This window comes from Cimex lectularius, unplaced genomic scaffold (assembly GCF_000648675.2).
Source record: "Cimex lectularius strain Harlan isolate CLEC.00 unplaced genomic scaffold, Clec_2.1 scaffold3, whole genome shotgun sequence".
Classification (NCBI taxonomy): domain Eukaryota; kingdom Metazoa; phylum Arthropoda; class Insecta; order Hemiptera; family Cimicidae; genus Cimex; species Cimex lectularius.
Window position 1 is genome coordinate 1,859,389 of NW_019392688.1, and position 15,766 is coordinate 1,875,154.

General features: G+C 30.3%; 2 protein-coding genes and 1 non-coding gene across 13 annotated transcripts in view; all 3 read right to left on the minus strand.

The window, feature by feature from the left end:
- Positions 1-490: 490 nt before the first annotated feature.
- Positions 491-3,147, minus strand: LOC106662080. Of its 2 annotated transcripts, XM_014385888.2 has the most exons (5): positions 2,903-3,118; positions 2,702-2,813; positions 960-1,117; positions 739-888; positions 491-680 (listed from the first exon to the last, which is right to left on the minus strand). In XM_014385888.2, the coding sequence occupies exons 3-5, from the start codon at positions 1,087-1,089 to the stop codon at positions 577-579; spliced, it is 384 nt and encodes a 127-aa protein (XP_014241374.1). In that variant the 5' UTR covers positions 1,090-1,117; positions 2,702-2,813; positions 2,903-3,118; the 3' UTR covers positions 491-576. The 2 variants fall into 2 exon arrangements, with proteins under 2 accessions (XP_014241374.1, XP_014241373.1); XM_014385887.2 differs by lacking the exon at positions 2,702-2,813 and having other exon boundaries at positions 2,903-3,147.
- A 4,107-nt stretch (positions 3,148-7,254) lies between these two features.
- Positions 7,255-7,327, minus strand: Trnaa-agc. The gene has a single exon. It is a non-coding gene; the product is annotated as a tRNA-Ala (tRNA).
- Positions 7,328-10,561: 3,234 nt separating this feature from the next.
- Positions 10,562-15,766, minus strand: part of LOC106662175 (rho GTPase-activating protein 21-A) — a 218,089-nt gene continuing 212,884 nt past the window's right edge. For 5 of the 10 annotated variants that reach the window (XM_024225817.1, XM_014386029.2, XM_014386034.2 and 2 more), the window contains 4 exons: positions 14,938-15,017; positions 14,669-14,878; positions 11,808-11,986; positions 10,563-11,737 (listed from right to left, as the gene is read on the minus strand). In XM_024225817.1, coding sequence (XP_024081585.1) covers positions 11,213-11,737; positions 11,808-11,986; positions 14,669-14,878; positions 14,938-15,017 — 994 coding nt within the window. In that variant the 3' untranslated portion in view covers positions 10,563-11,212. Of the gene's footprint in view, positions 11,738-11,807; positions 11,987-14,521; positions 14,581-14,668; positions 14,879-14,937; positions 15,018-15,766 lie in introns of those variants that run through there. The other 5 variants (XM_014386031.2, XM_014386030.2, XM_014386028.2 and 2 more) reach the window with 2 other exon arrangements.

Genomic DNA, 15,766 nt, shown 5'->3' on the forward strand with positions numbered 1-15,766 from the left:
TTCGAATCCTACCTGTGACACAAATTTTTCATTTTAAAAAAATTGTGTACAATTAATTGAATAATAGGTCAGTTCGTCAATAAATCTTATAGATCACAGTGGAAGGAAGGGAGAAGTCACCAGTGACATGAAGTGTTAGAGAAAATATGTGAGAAAACATTTTCTAAATAACATAAATACTTAAATTCACTACTTTCGTGGTCCGCTTGACCAATTAATACATGACAATTAATTAAGGTTTTCCATCTCAACCCCCCCCCCCAGGAGTTGATGTCCGAGTGGATCGAGGTCACGATAGCTCAGGTGGTAGAGCAGCGGCGTATCTACCCGAAGGTCGTGGGTTCGAATCCCTCTCGTGCCATTAACTTTTTTTCATCTCAACTAAAAAAATAAATACTTAAACTTTTCAAAATATAAAATATTAAATACAGTCTTTTATGACTAACAATCATCAAAATTATGCTCATAATCCAGTTAAATTGTTTAAAAATAATTTTTGAAAAATGTTTATTGTGTTGAGAAAAGGGTTGTAAAAGCGTATTCACTAGTGGCTTGACAAATGTACACATGAACCATTCAGGACTTGGTTATATCTGCTGATTGTCGATGGTCCAATTTATTCTCTTCAAATTCTCCAGATTCACTATCTATCTCTTCAACATCATAGTCATCGAAATCATCTAGAGCAAAAGAAGAAAATATATTTTTGTTAAAAGTTGTTAGTTTCATAGTGCAAACCTGAGTGAATGTAGACGACTTTGATACCCTCCTGATGACAGTTGCTCTCTTCCCTTATCATCATCAAGTCGGTGACTGACGGTGACTCCTCGAACAGGATTTTTCGACAGTGTGTCTGGCTGGAATGATCAAACTCATCTTGAGCCATCCCTTTGTACGTTAAAAAACCACTGTTTGTTAGTTTAATAATAATTCGGAAATTTTCACTTTGTTAGTTGTACCTTTGAGATTGCTGCAAAATGTCGTCCTGTTATAAACGTTTAGAGGAGTTTCTTCAATTTTTGAACTGTCTCCACTATTTAAATCTTCCGCAACTTTAATAGATCCACTAGGATAGGCCATCTTTTTCATTTAAAATTTTGACTTGAGTACTGCTTGCCTACAAGTTTTTTTGTTTTGTTTTTATTTAAAACTTTTAATACATAATTGAGATGATTTAACCACTTAAAAAATCGACACTAAATTTTAAATTTTATTCTAACTGACATGCCAAAAGCCCTGGATATGAAATATATGAAACTACTGTCTTTGTCCTTTTTTTTTTAAAAAGAGGGTTCCTACTCACATTAAGTTACATAATGTGTACTTAAGTACTTAATGTGAACCATCTTTTTTTTAAAAAAAGGATTGAACTCCACACTCACTCCATCATTCATAATTTGTACTACTGTCTTTGTTGTAAGATTTCTTCATGAGGTGCATTCTGGTCTGCCTACCCTCAATATTTTGGTCTATCAGATACAGGATGTGTTTGTTCAGAGTTTATGGTTTTCTAAAAATCAGAGAGAGAGAGAGAGAGAGAGAGAGAGAGAGAGAGAGAGATTACAAATCAGAAGCATAAATAAGAAAACATAATGATCAGAGCCACCACTCCAATGTCAAAAGGCCAAAATAGCAACGATAGCTAGACCAAAATGATCACAAACAACCAAACTAATGTTGCACTTTTTTTTGTACAAAACACTACTTAGACGAGGAAAACATTGCCTTTGTCATAAAACATAGCTGTACTATTTTAATCCATATTAAAAGTTATAATGGTTTAAAATTATATAATTTAATATATTATTTTTTATGTGTGGTGATTAGTGACCGTTAGTCTGTGATTATTTGGAAATCGTGAGATGTGGACTGATGTGATGTTTCAGAAAAACATTTTCTTCATTGTGCCAACATTTTGATCTTTATTGAGATCATCTTCAGGGCCTGGGATTTACAAACATTGTTTAAATGTTTAAATACATGTAGCATGTGGAAAAAAGTGAATTTGTGAAGTGTCATGTTGACAGTGCAAGAAGGGCACAATTACGCAGAAAACAAACACTTTGAGTGAGTAGAAATACTTTGATTGAATATAAAAAATATTTTTTGCATTGTATAAATTCACTTTTTCCATATCCTACATGTATTTGTTAAATTTAAACAATGTTTGTAAATCCCAGGACCTGAAGATGATCTCAATAAAGATCGAAACGTTGGCACGATAAAGAAAATGTTTTTCTGAAACCTGCATCACATCAGACCGCATCTCACGATTTCCAAATAATTTTTTTTTTTTTTGATTTTTTTATATTTTTTTATTAATAACAATAATCTGTGATAAATGTAGAATACAGTATTGACAACAATAAAATCATCTTTATAGAAATTGTATAAACAATAATGACATAATGACAGGTACCATCGCATGATGCCTTGCTCCAAAAAAGTCTTAAAATGTCGAATAAATAGTGTAAGTTTGACAGAGTTAATGGGGGTGGGACATTGAACATTGAACAAGAGACATCTCATATGTGTGTAGTTAACTAACTAAAAAAAAACATAATTGTTGAGTGGAATGATATAAAACAAATTTGAAAGTCATCACTTCTGACTTGTTTACTAAACACCCATTTTAGAAAATCTGTGAAGCATCAAACATTAAAGAAACAGAAAAGAAATCAAATTCAAATAAACGCCTCACCACAGTGCCGAGTTGTTTTTCTTGTGGATTATGTTTGAAACAACAAAACCTGAGCATTCGATACATGAGTGTTCCTAATCCCTGATAGCTTGAGAGTTGAGACTCGCCAAAACTTAAGATCAAGTGCAATATGTACATACAAAACAAAATGCGATGCCTTACTAATAAAACAACAATAAGATTATAACACTAAATATTCACCTCAGAAATGCCTTTAAATTTTAATTTTGAATGCACATCCTAAGCGAAAACAGCTGGTAACTTGAAAACAATATTAAAAAATGACAAAGTGGCAAACTCTGTAAATCAGTGGGCTGTTCAACACATTGTGCGACATCGTACAAATCATTAATATTGGAAGTTAGAAACAAGATTGCTTCAATGTAAATTGACTTGTAACGCTTAAAATAATATAAAACAAATATCTCAAAATCACTTTAATGTGAATCAACTCACATATGTTTTAATTGGCTGGCAAATTCAGTGATTTAGTTCGATTTGGAAAATACTCTTTAATTAGTTGCTTGCAATGCGAAGAATAAAAAAAAATTATTGATAAATGATGGCTTTAGAATCAATTTGAATTCATTGGACAACTTTCAAATATGCATATTTTTGCAAATATACTTGTTTGATGTATTATTATAAGAACCAGATGCAGATCCTTAGCTTACTGAAACATTAGCATGTGCTGGTATAACTTGATTGGTTGGCAGTATGAAGCAATTATCAACTATTAAGTGCAAAATTAACATCAATGCAATTTAAAGCATAAGGCTGTTGTAGAACTTAACATTTTGAGAATGGTTTATTAAGCACTGTTCCAGGGATTATAAAATAAATTATAGTAATAAGTTATTTCCTTAAAAGTTAGTTCCTACAATTTTCAAAAAATCATTAATTGTGCCGATTTTCAAAAGTGGTAATAAAAAATGTATTGAAAACTATTGACCTATCTCTTTAACGTTATCTCTTTCAAAATTATTAGAAAAGTGTGTGTACATAAGAATTAAAGGCTTCTTAGATCAGCAAAACTTTTTCGCAGAAAACCATTTTGGTTTCACACATGAAAGTACTTCAGATGCAATATACTTTGTAATACATAATATTTATGAAAAACTGGATAAAGAAAAAAAATTGTCGGGAGTTTTCTTAGACAATATCAAGGCATTTGATTCAATAGACGATGAAATATTATTCAACAAATTTGAGAAAAAAGGCATAATAGGTTTAGCTTTAAAATTGATCAAAAGTTATTTTATGGATAGAATGCAAGTAGTTAAAATAAATAATTCATTATCCCCCCAAAATTAAATCAAACTATGGTATTCCCCAGGGCACAGTCCTGGTACCATTATTTTTTCTGATCTATATAAACGATATTTTTGACCTTGACGTAGACTGCACAATTCTGATCACTGATGACACCGTCTTACTAATTAAATGAAACAAATGAACAATTAATGATAAAAACCTCTGGAAATATAAATAAAATACGAAGTTGGTACAAATAAACTTTTATTTGACACAGAAAAAACTAAATTAATTATATTTAGTATCCAAAACGAGAGCAATATAGTATAATTTAATAGTACATAACGGCGATTGCTCGTTCAAAAATTGCTCTAACTGCTTTGAAATTAAACAAGTTTGTTCAATTAAATATTTAGGATTAATCATAGACAAAAACCTAAGATGGGAAGAGCATATAACAACTATAATAAAAAGAATCCGATCATTATTTTATAAATTTCGATTATTAAGAGATATAATTGATATAAATACCATAAAACGAATTTATCTAGCACTTGTGCAGTCAATTTTTCTCTTATGGTGTGGTAACATGGGGTAATGCAAATTTATCTACTAAAAGATGATTACTTACAATAATTAAAATAATTTTAAAAAACCTAGATTGTACTCCATCATTCTTTTGTATAAATATTTTAAAGTTTATAATTTCAATCAGATATATTTATTAAATTTACTTATTAAATTTTATAAAGATTGGAATAATAAATTATCAATCGCCCACAACTTCTCCACTTGAACCAAGATTGAGATTCCTCCATCAGCATACAAAGATATAGAACCACCTTTTGTAAGAAAAACCCATGTAATATTGCTATTAACTTCTGTTTTACCAACAAAATTAATATAAACAGTTTTGCTGACCTAAAATCATTCAAAAAACATATTATAAATAATATTTTATGTAACAATACAAACTTTAAATAACAATATGTAGTTAAATGTACCTAAAATCATTCGTAAAACATATTATAAATAATATTTGTGTAACAATTTGAACTTTAAATAATAATATGTAGTTCATGTATGGTTATTTTGAAAGAATGACTGATCATCTCACCTAGCACAAGCCATTAGGCTTTTGGGTGAAGGCCATTGTTATATAATACAAATCTACTGTTCATAATACAATGTTGAATAAATACCATATCTGTAAATTTTGTAAATTGGCAAATAAAAGTTACGGGGAGGTACTATAAAGGTTCTAAAATTGCAATAAAAGTCATAAAGAATAATTCATAGAGCAAATGTTAAGGAAGGAATTGTAAATCGATGTTTGGGCTGGATAAAGAAGGAAAATAAAAATTTAAAATAAAACGAAAAACTCTCTTTTTCAGTGTGGACTGTATGAACTAGTGTGAACCTAAAACACTGTAGGTTGTCCCACGAGGTGGGGCCCCAGATGTAACACTGAAGGACGACCTAAGGATGCAAAAATTGACTGAAATTTAAAAATAAAAAAGCACAAAAAGAAAGAAAAACGAAACAAAACAAATAAAAAATATACAATAAATATAGCGAACACCAAAGCAAAAAATCAGACAAAATATCTGCACTAAATACAGACTCAAGAACAACAACGAACAACAATACAGCGGATGTAAAACTTAACCTTAATTAAAAAAGCACAAAAAATAGTAAAATCAAACAAAATCCATAAAAAAGAGACAATGAAGTAGTGAACAACCAAATTAAATTGGATGTTTCTTTGTTTTTGCGCTTTTTTTTATTAGGTTAGTGTTAGGTTTTACAACTTCTGTATTGTTGTTCCTTTTTTTTTTTGGTCTGTTTAGTGCAGATATTTTGTCTGATTTTTTTGTTATTGCTTTGGTTGTTCCCTATGTTTATTGTATGTTTTTTTGTTTCATTTTTTTTTTTTTTAAATTAAAGTTGGGAAAAAATTTTACCCAGGACAAAAAGTTGTATTACTACTTCATTAAATTCACTAATTTCGCGGTCCGCTTGACCAATTAATATATTACAATTAATTAACGTTTTTAGTTGAGATAAAAAAGTCAGTGTCACGAGCGGGATTCGAACCCACGATCTTTGGCTAGATACGCCGCTGCTCTACCACTTGAGCTATCGTGACCTCGATCCACTCGAACACCAACTTCCTATCTCAACCCCACCTTTTGAGTTTTCCCTCCTTTTTGCCATTTTTCATTATTGTTGTATTACTACATTAATCCCCTACCCATTTTTCACACTGCCACCACTTTTTTCCCAATAAAAAAAAAGCTTTGGATTTTGGTTCAATGTAATTAAAGAAAATGGTATATCGCTAGAAAGCTTATTAAAGGAAGTTGTTATGAAATTTGCCAAACTCTTATTCATTACCATGAATTTTTTTCAATTGAAGTTGAAAAGTTAATAAATTCATAAAAGTAGTTTTACATTTCATAAACACATGCTGGTTTTCATCTATTAAATTTATTAATAGTGGGGTTATTTTTTTTACACACTGTTTGTTCAAATACTTTAGGCATTATAGAAACCATTTTGATCCGTAATTTGGCCATCACCAATTATTTTGCTCTCTCTTAATAACTTTCCAAATCTTACATTTTTTAATTCTTCTTTTTCTTCATTCTAGTCAAGTGTTCAGATATGTTAAATCTTGAATTATTATGTATATTTTAAGTTAAATTATCTTTCATTATTTCTATAACAATAAAATGTTTTTCATATAAATTATTTAACTTGCACTTATGTACAATGTATGTATATTTCCATATTTAACTTATATTATTTCTAATTAAATTTTTTACTGAATTTAATTCATCTAAATATGCACAAAATACTTTTTTTTTTTACTTTCTTAATCAACATATTTTTATGTAATTGTTTTCTAATATTATTTATATAATATTTTAAAATATGTTATATTATTTTACTTTAAAATAACAATGATAAATGTGTCTTTTTTTAGGTATATTTATATGAAACATTTTTTTTTTTACTTTACATATTGTTTAATACTTAAGTAATTTTTTCCTTTTTTTTCTTATTTTTCCTTTTGTATTGTTGTATTTTTATATTCTATTTTTAAACATTTTTGGTAAATTGGTATAATTCCGTAAAATATATTATTATTATAACAGAAATGACCAAATTACGTATTAGAGTATCTAATTTTATTGAACAAACCGATAAATTAAAAAAAAACGAATACAGACTGATTATGTTCAAAAAAATTCAATTTGGTAAGGTACATTGTCTATTCATGAAAAAAAATTAATTGGAGGCGCCGGGTATCGATCCCGGTACCTCTCGCATGCTAAGCGAGCGCTCTACCATCTGAGCTACGCCCCCCTCGTTGCTCTGGTACTTTCAAACCGAGTATTTACGTTCAATAATAATCTAATAAAAAATCCTGGACCTTTCTTTTAATTTTAACGTAAAAACATTATCATAAAAAATATAAGTATATATTAAAACATACCTACAAATAAAATATTACATCGTTATTCATAGTTAATCAAGGAAAAAGTTAGTATTGCTACATACCAACAATTTATCCATATATGATTGGTTTTGATCCAGTAGTACAGCCTAACATAAAAACAAAAAATCATTTAAAAAAAAAACTTATTTAACTTAAATTAATATTAATGAATTATTTTTATCCATGGTTTTTAAAAAAATACATTCTAATGCTCTTCACTTTTAATAAGTTAAAATATTATACTGAAGAATACAATTGTAATGGAAAATAGATGGGTGATAGAATTTGTCCACTTTGCTAAACAAAACTCAGAAATTTATTATGGTTGAAGCCATATTTCTCTTCACTGATGATCTTTTTATATATATATATATAATTTTTTTTTAAAATTTAAGGCCATTAAAACAAGATTTGGTTTGTAAATATCACAAATTTTTGTTAGACCTAAAAATAACTTATTTTATAAGAGAGTTATAAAGGAACATGTATTTCCCGAGGTCAGTAATGGTAGAAACTTTCTCCAATTCACAGCCGTCTAAGAAATATAAAACCCGGTAAGATATTAGTTTTTTTTTGTTTTCAAAAGGAAATACATTCCATTCGGAAATATTTAATAAGAGCTTAATAATTAAGTTTAATATTTAATAAGTTTATTGTCAGAGCACCAAGAAGAGAACCTAGTCAAGTCCTTTTGTAAAAGCTCATTATCTTACTTGACAATATACTATGAATTATGTATGTCATCAACAAGGAGTAAAAATTTTGAAGAATTGAAGGAAGAATTTACATAATTCATAAAGATGAAGAAACATATTGGTCCTAGATGGTATCCCTGGGGAACCTCTGATGAAGAAATAAATAAGCTTGAAATTCCATCCCTAAATTTAACCTACATCTAACAGACAGGGATAGGGATAAAAGAGGTGGCCACATTTGCACCTCGACCTGAGTATATCTATTGTTTTTTTATATTTTTTTATAACTCACTGGCAGGTTCATATTGTTAAGCAACCTCCACAGCTGTACCACGGCTCTTTAGTGTGGGATCTTGCTTGCGGCTTTTCCTTTTCTAGTTAAGAATCTACACCTACAAATCTATGAGATAAGTAGTCCTTAATCGAACTAACTACCACATCATCAGATCAGACATGGATAAAAGAATATATATATGATCCACGGTATCAAACGCTTTAGCATCATCGTCTTAAACTGCATCCACTTTCTCCAGTGCATTAATTAATTCCTTATACACTACCAAATTTATTGTTCCCTTCTTCATTTTAAAGATTTAAGGAGTTTTATGTTGTAAATTATTAATCTTTGATGAATAATGTTTTCTATTCACTCCTGACAGTGAGCAGTTTAACAGCTCAAACTCAGTATAAAAGTGAAAGACTACCAAATTTGAGGCTGTAGTGACCAGGTAAAAAACCATGTTGCCCATCAAGGGTCTACAGAAATTAGTTATTTGAGGTATAATAATTGACTCAAGAATCATGGGGATAAAATTTAATTTGCAAATTGGAGAATAATTTTCTATCACAAACCATTATCTTTAAACACTGGAAATGGAAAAGTGTGAAGGCATCAGTGCTTCAATGGTTTAAGCATTGGCACGGCGCTCATCACTGTAAAGTAAACGTCTTGGGCTCGAATTCAGCGGCCCTGCATTTGAGTCCGACATACTTACAATTCAATTAATTAAGGTTTTTAGTTGAGATGAAAAAAAGTTAATGGCATGAGCGGGATTCGAACCCACGATCTTCGGCTAGATACGCCGCTGCTCTACCACTTGAGCTATCGTGACCTCGATCCACTCGGACATCATTGTGCCGAAGATCGTGGGTTCGAATCCCGCTCGTGCCATTAAATTTTTTTCATTTCAACTAAAAACTTGTATTGTAATTGGTGTCAAGTGGACCACGAAATTAGTGAATTTAATACTTACAATTTTTTTCAAAAACACTGGATCCCCAAGTATGAAAGTGTGTGCAATTCTATCACTGCAATGTATGAAAACTTTTTTAATCTGAGTGTAGGCCACATTAAATTGGGTGCTTTGTTGACATCAGCCACCCAGTCATATTTGTTGATCGGCTTCAAAACAATAGTTCAACTTTCACAGGTTGGTTTTACTTTGTTTTTCACAATAATCCTGATTTTAAGCACTTATGTACAATTTATATTATAAATTTCATGATGAGCGTTTATTTAGTGCTCAAAATCCGGATTATTGCAAAATACTGTTTGTGAATATCGTTTTTCACCTGTTTACAGCTGTCCATCATTAATGCCACTCCGAGCCTTGTTACTTTTTTCTAATATTTCAGGCATATTATTTTCAACTGCAGGCAAATATTCACCATTTTTTAAATATATTTACCAAAAACCTCATTAAAAACGGAACAAAAACAAGCTAATTTTATGTTGATCACCGATTGGGTCGTCGACAAGTGTGTGCGCTTGTATTGTTCACCTTTGTGAATTAAGCTGATGGTCAATTTTTTAGTTCCAAACGGAATCGGTCAGCCTATCCAATTGTTCAGTTGACAAGTATTGCTTGGGTGTACACACTCATACTTACTGCTTAATAAGCTACCAACTAAACTGTCGACCAACTAAGTGTGTAAAGTGCGGTGGGTCTTGACTGAATTAGAGATTCTAGAGACACTTTTTAAATTTTTTTTTTCATTTATCATTATTTTTATTATAACAAGTATAAGTATCACGTTTATAAAATTTTTACACAAAAGAAAAAGCATTATATATAGTGTTTATAAGAAATATAATATTTAAATTTTTTTATAATATTCATTTATTTATAGGCATGTTAAAAAAAAAAAAAAATTGCTCTGTTTATAAACTTTTTTCAACCACCACATAAAGCTAGAAAAACAACTTCATTTCATTTTATGAAAAGTGCAATAAACTTAAAAAAGGAAAAAATACATCTTATATTATCCCTATATCATTGGATATCTAAGGCATAATATTACAGAATGAAGAAATTTTCAAAAAAAAATTGTTTTTTCTTCAATTTTAAATTCATCAAATCTTCATTCATTTTGTTTTTAAATAATTATAAAAATAAAACAAACACTTTTAAAATTGCACAAACTTAAAACCTAATTGAATCACAGGTATTTTTTTTTAAATTTTCTTTTTAAAATATTCAGAAAATGAAAATCAAATTTTAGTACAACATAGAAAACTTACATGTACATTATAAAATAACATGAAGAAAGTCATCCAAAATGGTAAATGAAATTTGTACTCTAGGTATCTAAATTTATATACAAAGTTATTCACAAAATTATTTACACAGCGATTGAGATGAAATAAATACATGAATTTCACAATTTTATACCTTAAAAATTACAAAAGGAATAATACAAATATAAAACAAAACAAGTCATGTTAGTTTTTAAACTTTAATGGGGCGCAAATAAGGGGGTTGTAAAAACACTCGCATTTTAATGGTTTTTATAGACCTTTAAGATTAAGTGGAATGTTCAGTGCGCACACATTCAGAGATGGGAAAAATACATTTAATCATTTATTAAATTTGGGACGGACAGTTTTTTTTTTTTTAATTTGGAAAAAAAAAGACAAAAAGATATGCTGTCTCACTGGAATTTCTGTGACCTGCCTTCATACAAAAATATTCCATTTTTTCGACAATTAAATGTACAAAATACTGAACGTGCTATTTCCCTAAGTTTTTTAATTATTAAAATCTAAGAGATTTTCTATCACATGTGGGACTCGAGAGGGGAGTCCGCAATGACTGAGTGTGGCCTCAAGACGAGGATGGGTCTGACTATATCGGCGGAGAGATCCGGGGAGGAGCTTCGCCTTTCTTCGTTCACCTCTCGTTCTTTGTTGTCGAGCCAGGCTGCTTTGTCGAAGTCTTTGGTACCGCCGACAGTGTGCCTGCGCTTGATCGACCTCTCGCTTCCTCCTCCTGTCTTCCTTTTCATCTTTTTTGTCGCAGCCTCCAGCGCCTGCTTCCTCTTTGAGATGTTCAGGTCTGTCTTTTCCGTCTTAGTGAGGGAATCGGACCGTTTTAATTTGTTCATACTTGAATCTTTCTTATTTAACGATTCACTCCGTCTAAGAAGCTTATTGTCTTTCTTCTCTTCCCGTTTATTGAACGACTCGGATCTTTTGAGTTTACCACCGTTGATAACTTGGTTCTCTTTCTCGTCATCCTTTTCGACTTCGATCTTTTCTTCTTCTTTTAAATTTCCAACAATTGGAAGCTCTAATGTTTTAAACTGTAAAACCAAATACATAAGAATTAAAGACAATTTATGGAAAACATTTAACTTTTATTATAGAAATTACCTCTAAATTTGGAGATGTAAAACTTCGGTGGAGTGAAGGGTCCCGAAATGATTTCCCATCTTCGCTTTCTTCACAGTTTTCTCCATTTGCGGCTTCGGTCGGTGATATGAGACCTAATGATTTCATTTTTGCATCGAATGTGAGAGTCAGACTTGATACAAGATCAACTCCCCCGACAACTATAAATAAAATTGGCAAATTTACTGTTGAGGTCGTCAGTATTTGGGAAATTCATGAAATGAAAATGTCTTTTAATTTGATTACAAGCTATGTGAGATGAGTGATTAGGCCAGCTTGGGAAAATAATGTGTAAATTGTGATTTATCTTCCATATAAAGCATTAATATTTAAATTGTTACAAAACTACACAAAAAACTTAAAATACATGGCTATAACAAAAGTAGACAGCTTAATGAATTATAAAAAAATATTTGTTTTGTTTTCATTTACATTAAAATAAACAAACAAGAGAAACTATGTACAAGTGATCAGTGATTATAATGAAACTTTTTTTGGTGATACTTTAGGTAAATATTTAAAAATATTTAGGTTAAAAATGTGTCTGTGCGTTCATGCCATTGGTCCTAGGACAGAGGAATTAAATTTGTTTTCTATCTAATTTTTTTTCTCTTGTACATGTTTGTTGGACGATCAGGTTGGTGGGTCACGCATTTGGACCAAATTTTTTTTGGTGATTCTACACTCCAAAATATCGGACATGTATCCGCCACTTTGTGATTAAGGTTACAGTTTCACAAAAAATTTTAAGTTTAAATTTTCCATTTTTTAAAAATATTTTTATTTCACCGTTCTACTTGCTCAAATCTTTATGGGAATCCAGGTAAATTAAATTTTGAGTGATTATTTCAATGACCTTCTGCACAACTGACATTCCTAGTGTAAGCTTTAACATAATTTTTCTCAATACCTAGGAGACCAATTTTTATGGTTGATAATTGGTTTTAAAGAAATTGTCGTGCATTTTTTAAAAAATTAAAAAAAAAAAAAAAAACCGAGGCTAATTTCTAAAAAATAATTTTGCTATTTTGTACATTTTCTTATAGAAATATTTTATATATTTTAATAGTGCACACATTGATAAAAAGCTTCGTTCCTCTTCTTTCAAATGGTATGTTTGATGTCAAAATCCTTTTAGCCATTTTTAAATTATAGCCGTTTAAATAAAATATTTTGAGATTTCTAAAAAATTGGTAAAATATTAGGGGCCAAAAAACTGATAAATTTTAATTCAAACAAAAATTTGTAATTAGTCATCTCTCTAGATGTGCTAAAACGAAATATATTATTAGTTTCATGAATAAAAATTTCTATGATCTAGTTTACTTGAAAAACATTTGGTTTTTAGAAATTTTTTGGTTATTGATAACTTTGATAACTTTTACTATATTTTTATTGCATCTACATAAAAAAAAGCTGTGTAATGATATAGTCACATAGTAGATGTAAGTAGAACAGCGAAATAAAAATATGAAAAAATTGAAAATTTCAACTTGCACAAATTTTTTCATCAAAACCACAAGACAATACACGTCTAATATTTTGGAGTGTAGAATCACCAAAAAAAGTTTGGTCTAAATCTGTGACTCACCAACCTGGTCATTCCCTAGTAAGTTAAAAAAAAAATTAAATACAAATTTTTATATAAAAAGTCATTTTTGAGCTGGATTAGCTGAGGATTTTTTTTTCTCTGGTGTCATGATGTTCCACTTAAAAATTCACAACTCCTCTGGATTTTTTCCAAATTCAACATTATGACAATATCTTACAATTAATTAAGGTTTTCAGTTGAGATAAAAAAGACAATGGCACGAGCGGGATTTGAACCCATGATCTTCAGCTTGATACGCTGCTGCTCTACCACTTGAGCTATCGTGAGCTTAATTAATTGAATGATATTAGCCGAAGGTTGTGGGTTCGAATCCCGCTCGTGCCACTGACTTTTTTTATCTCAACTGAAAACCTTAATTAATTGTAAGATATTAATTGGTCAAGCGGACCATGAAACTAGTGAATTATGACAATAGTTGATAAGCTGGCTTTTCTACTTTCAATTTAAGTCAACAACATTTTCATTTCACTCCATTAGTCGTAAGAAAAGTGAGAAAAATTTCTGGTAGAGCAATGAGTCTTTTCAGGGGGAAAAATATCAAAAGATGAAAATTTTGAATAAAATTTTTTTTTCATAAAAATTTGTCTTCTATATCTAGCTAAATAATTATTTTAGCCTACTTTGCTATGTCGCTTGGTCACAAATTCTGTATGTCAATTGTTTTCAATGCCCATGCTAGACCTGTGAAATATAATTTTGATGTAGTGGCTGAGTGACTTAGCAAAACAGGTTACATATTTGTTGAAAACGTATTTTAACCTTGCATCACCAAAAAAAAGTTTAATTAAAATCAATGATTCTAAGCCTGTTGCCTCCCCATGTAAAAATAATAGAAATGTTAACTTTTATTTATTAATTTTGTATGTGTTGAAAAAGTGGTAGATATTTGTATAGTTATGTTTAACAAACTTTTGTAATAAAATGAATGTTATTAATAAATGAATAAAAACAAAACTGTTAATGAAAATATCATTTCTAAAATAATAAATTATAAAAACACACAAAGTACAAGAAAAGTGTCAAGAATGTTAAAGAATGGTTATTTTTTTTTTCAGTTGTTTTCTGTTAACCACACAAATTCTACCTTGTGTCAGTGCCGATGGTTCCAAGGCGGGATTCGACAATGAATATATTGTTTGCACGCTATAAATCATAATATTCTGAATTTCTTTTCTTTTTTTTGAAATTTTATTATAAATTATACAGTGTAGGGAATAATGTTTCAACTTACTGGCTTCGTTTATGTTATTGTTCATCGGGGTCTGACTCTGCTCGTATGATTCGGTGAGTGAGTCGAGGCTCCCGCACCTAGCTAGCCGTGCCTTGTCACCTTCAGTTTCCTTTTGTGGAGGAGACGTTATCTGCCTCCACTTGTCCAACGGTGTTAAGCCGTCGGCCTTCTGTCCCTCTTTTCCTTTTTCAGCTATTTTATTACCAATAGCTGTAATGAAAAAAATCGATTAATATTTTATAACGCATTTTGTATAATTGTTAATTTACCCGGAGGAGCGATGGGTCTTAAAAATTGTGTGTTGAGCATTTTATCCCTTTGAAGCATGGCTTTTGTTTCCATTTCAAACCTTTAAAACACCAAGAAATTTAGTAATTATTTATTATTATTTAATAGTTTAGTAACGTTTTGAAATATCTTTACAAACACAAGAAGGAATTTAAATAAAAATAAATCAAAAGGGAGGTTTACATAGTTAGGTAAAATGAAATAATTAAAGTTCAACCCGAGAATGATCAAGAAGGTCCATTCCTTTTCTGTAGCGTTTCTAGAAGTGCAATTTCAGGTCCAAGTTTGTCTACAGCTAAGAGCTTTGGCAAACGTTCTCGGGATGGATAATTCTCAGGTAAATAAATAAGGGAAAGCACTTGCACAACTTAATAAAATAATTAATAAATTTCAAAATGAAAAGAGAAGTAATTTAAAAGAGAAGAAGAAGAAAAATAACTTTATTCTGGGACTGGTGTCCCCTAAGAATAATTTACATGAAATAAATAAAGGAAGTTCCTTCTATGTAGTTACAAGTAAAAAAAAAAGATAGAAATCTTGGCACAATGTATACCAATAAGGCAGGACAGAAGACAAAATTACGAGAATATTAAACAAAAATAACAAATGTTAACGTAAGGTTGGAGGGAGAGAAGGTGAATGTACAGGTGGGATTTAAAGGAGGAAAAGGAGGCAGCGTGAATAGAAAGGGGAAGGGAATTCCAGAGTTTAGGGGCTCGGATCAGAAATGATCTTTTGAAGGTATGGGTTGTATGTTGCGGAAGGATAAGGTCGATTGGGGATGAGTGAGTCTTACGAATGAGATGTAAG

What these genes read in the sequence shown, in the direction of transcription:
- LOC106662080 (XM_014385887.2), bottom strand. Translation starts at nt 1,089, where the DNA reads ATGAAAAAGATGGCCTATCCTAGTGGATCTATTAAAGTTGCGGAAGAT. An exon ending in ATTTTGCAGCAATCTCAAAG is followed by an intron (nt 889 to 959) that starts GTACAACTAACA and finishes TAACGTACAAAG; the next exon opens with GGATGGCTCAAGATGAGTTT. An exon ending in AGTCGTCTACATTCACTCAG is followed by an intron (nt 681 to 738) that starts GTTTGCACTATG and finishes CTTTTGCTCTAG; the next exon opens with ATGATTTCGATGACTATGAT.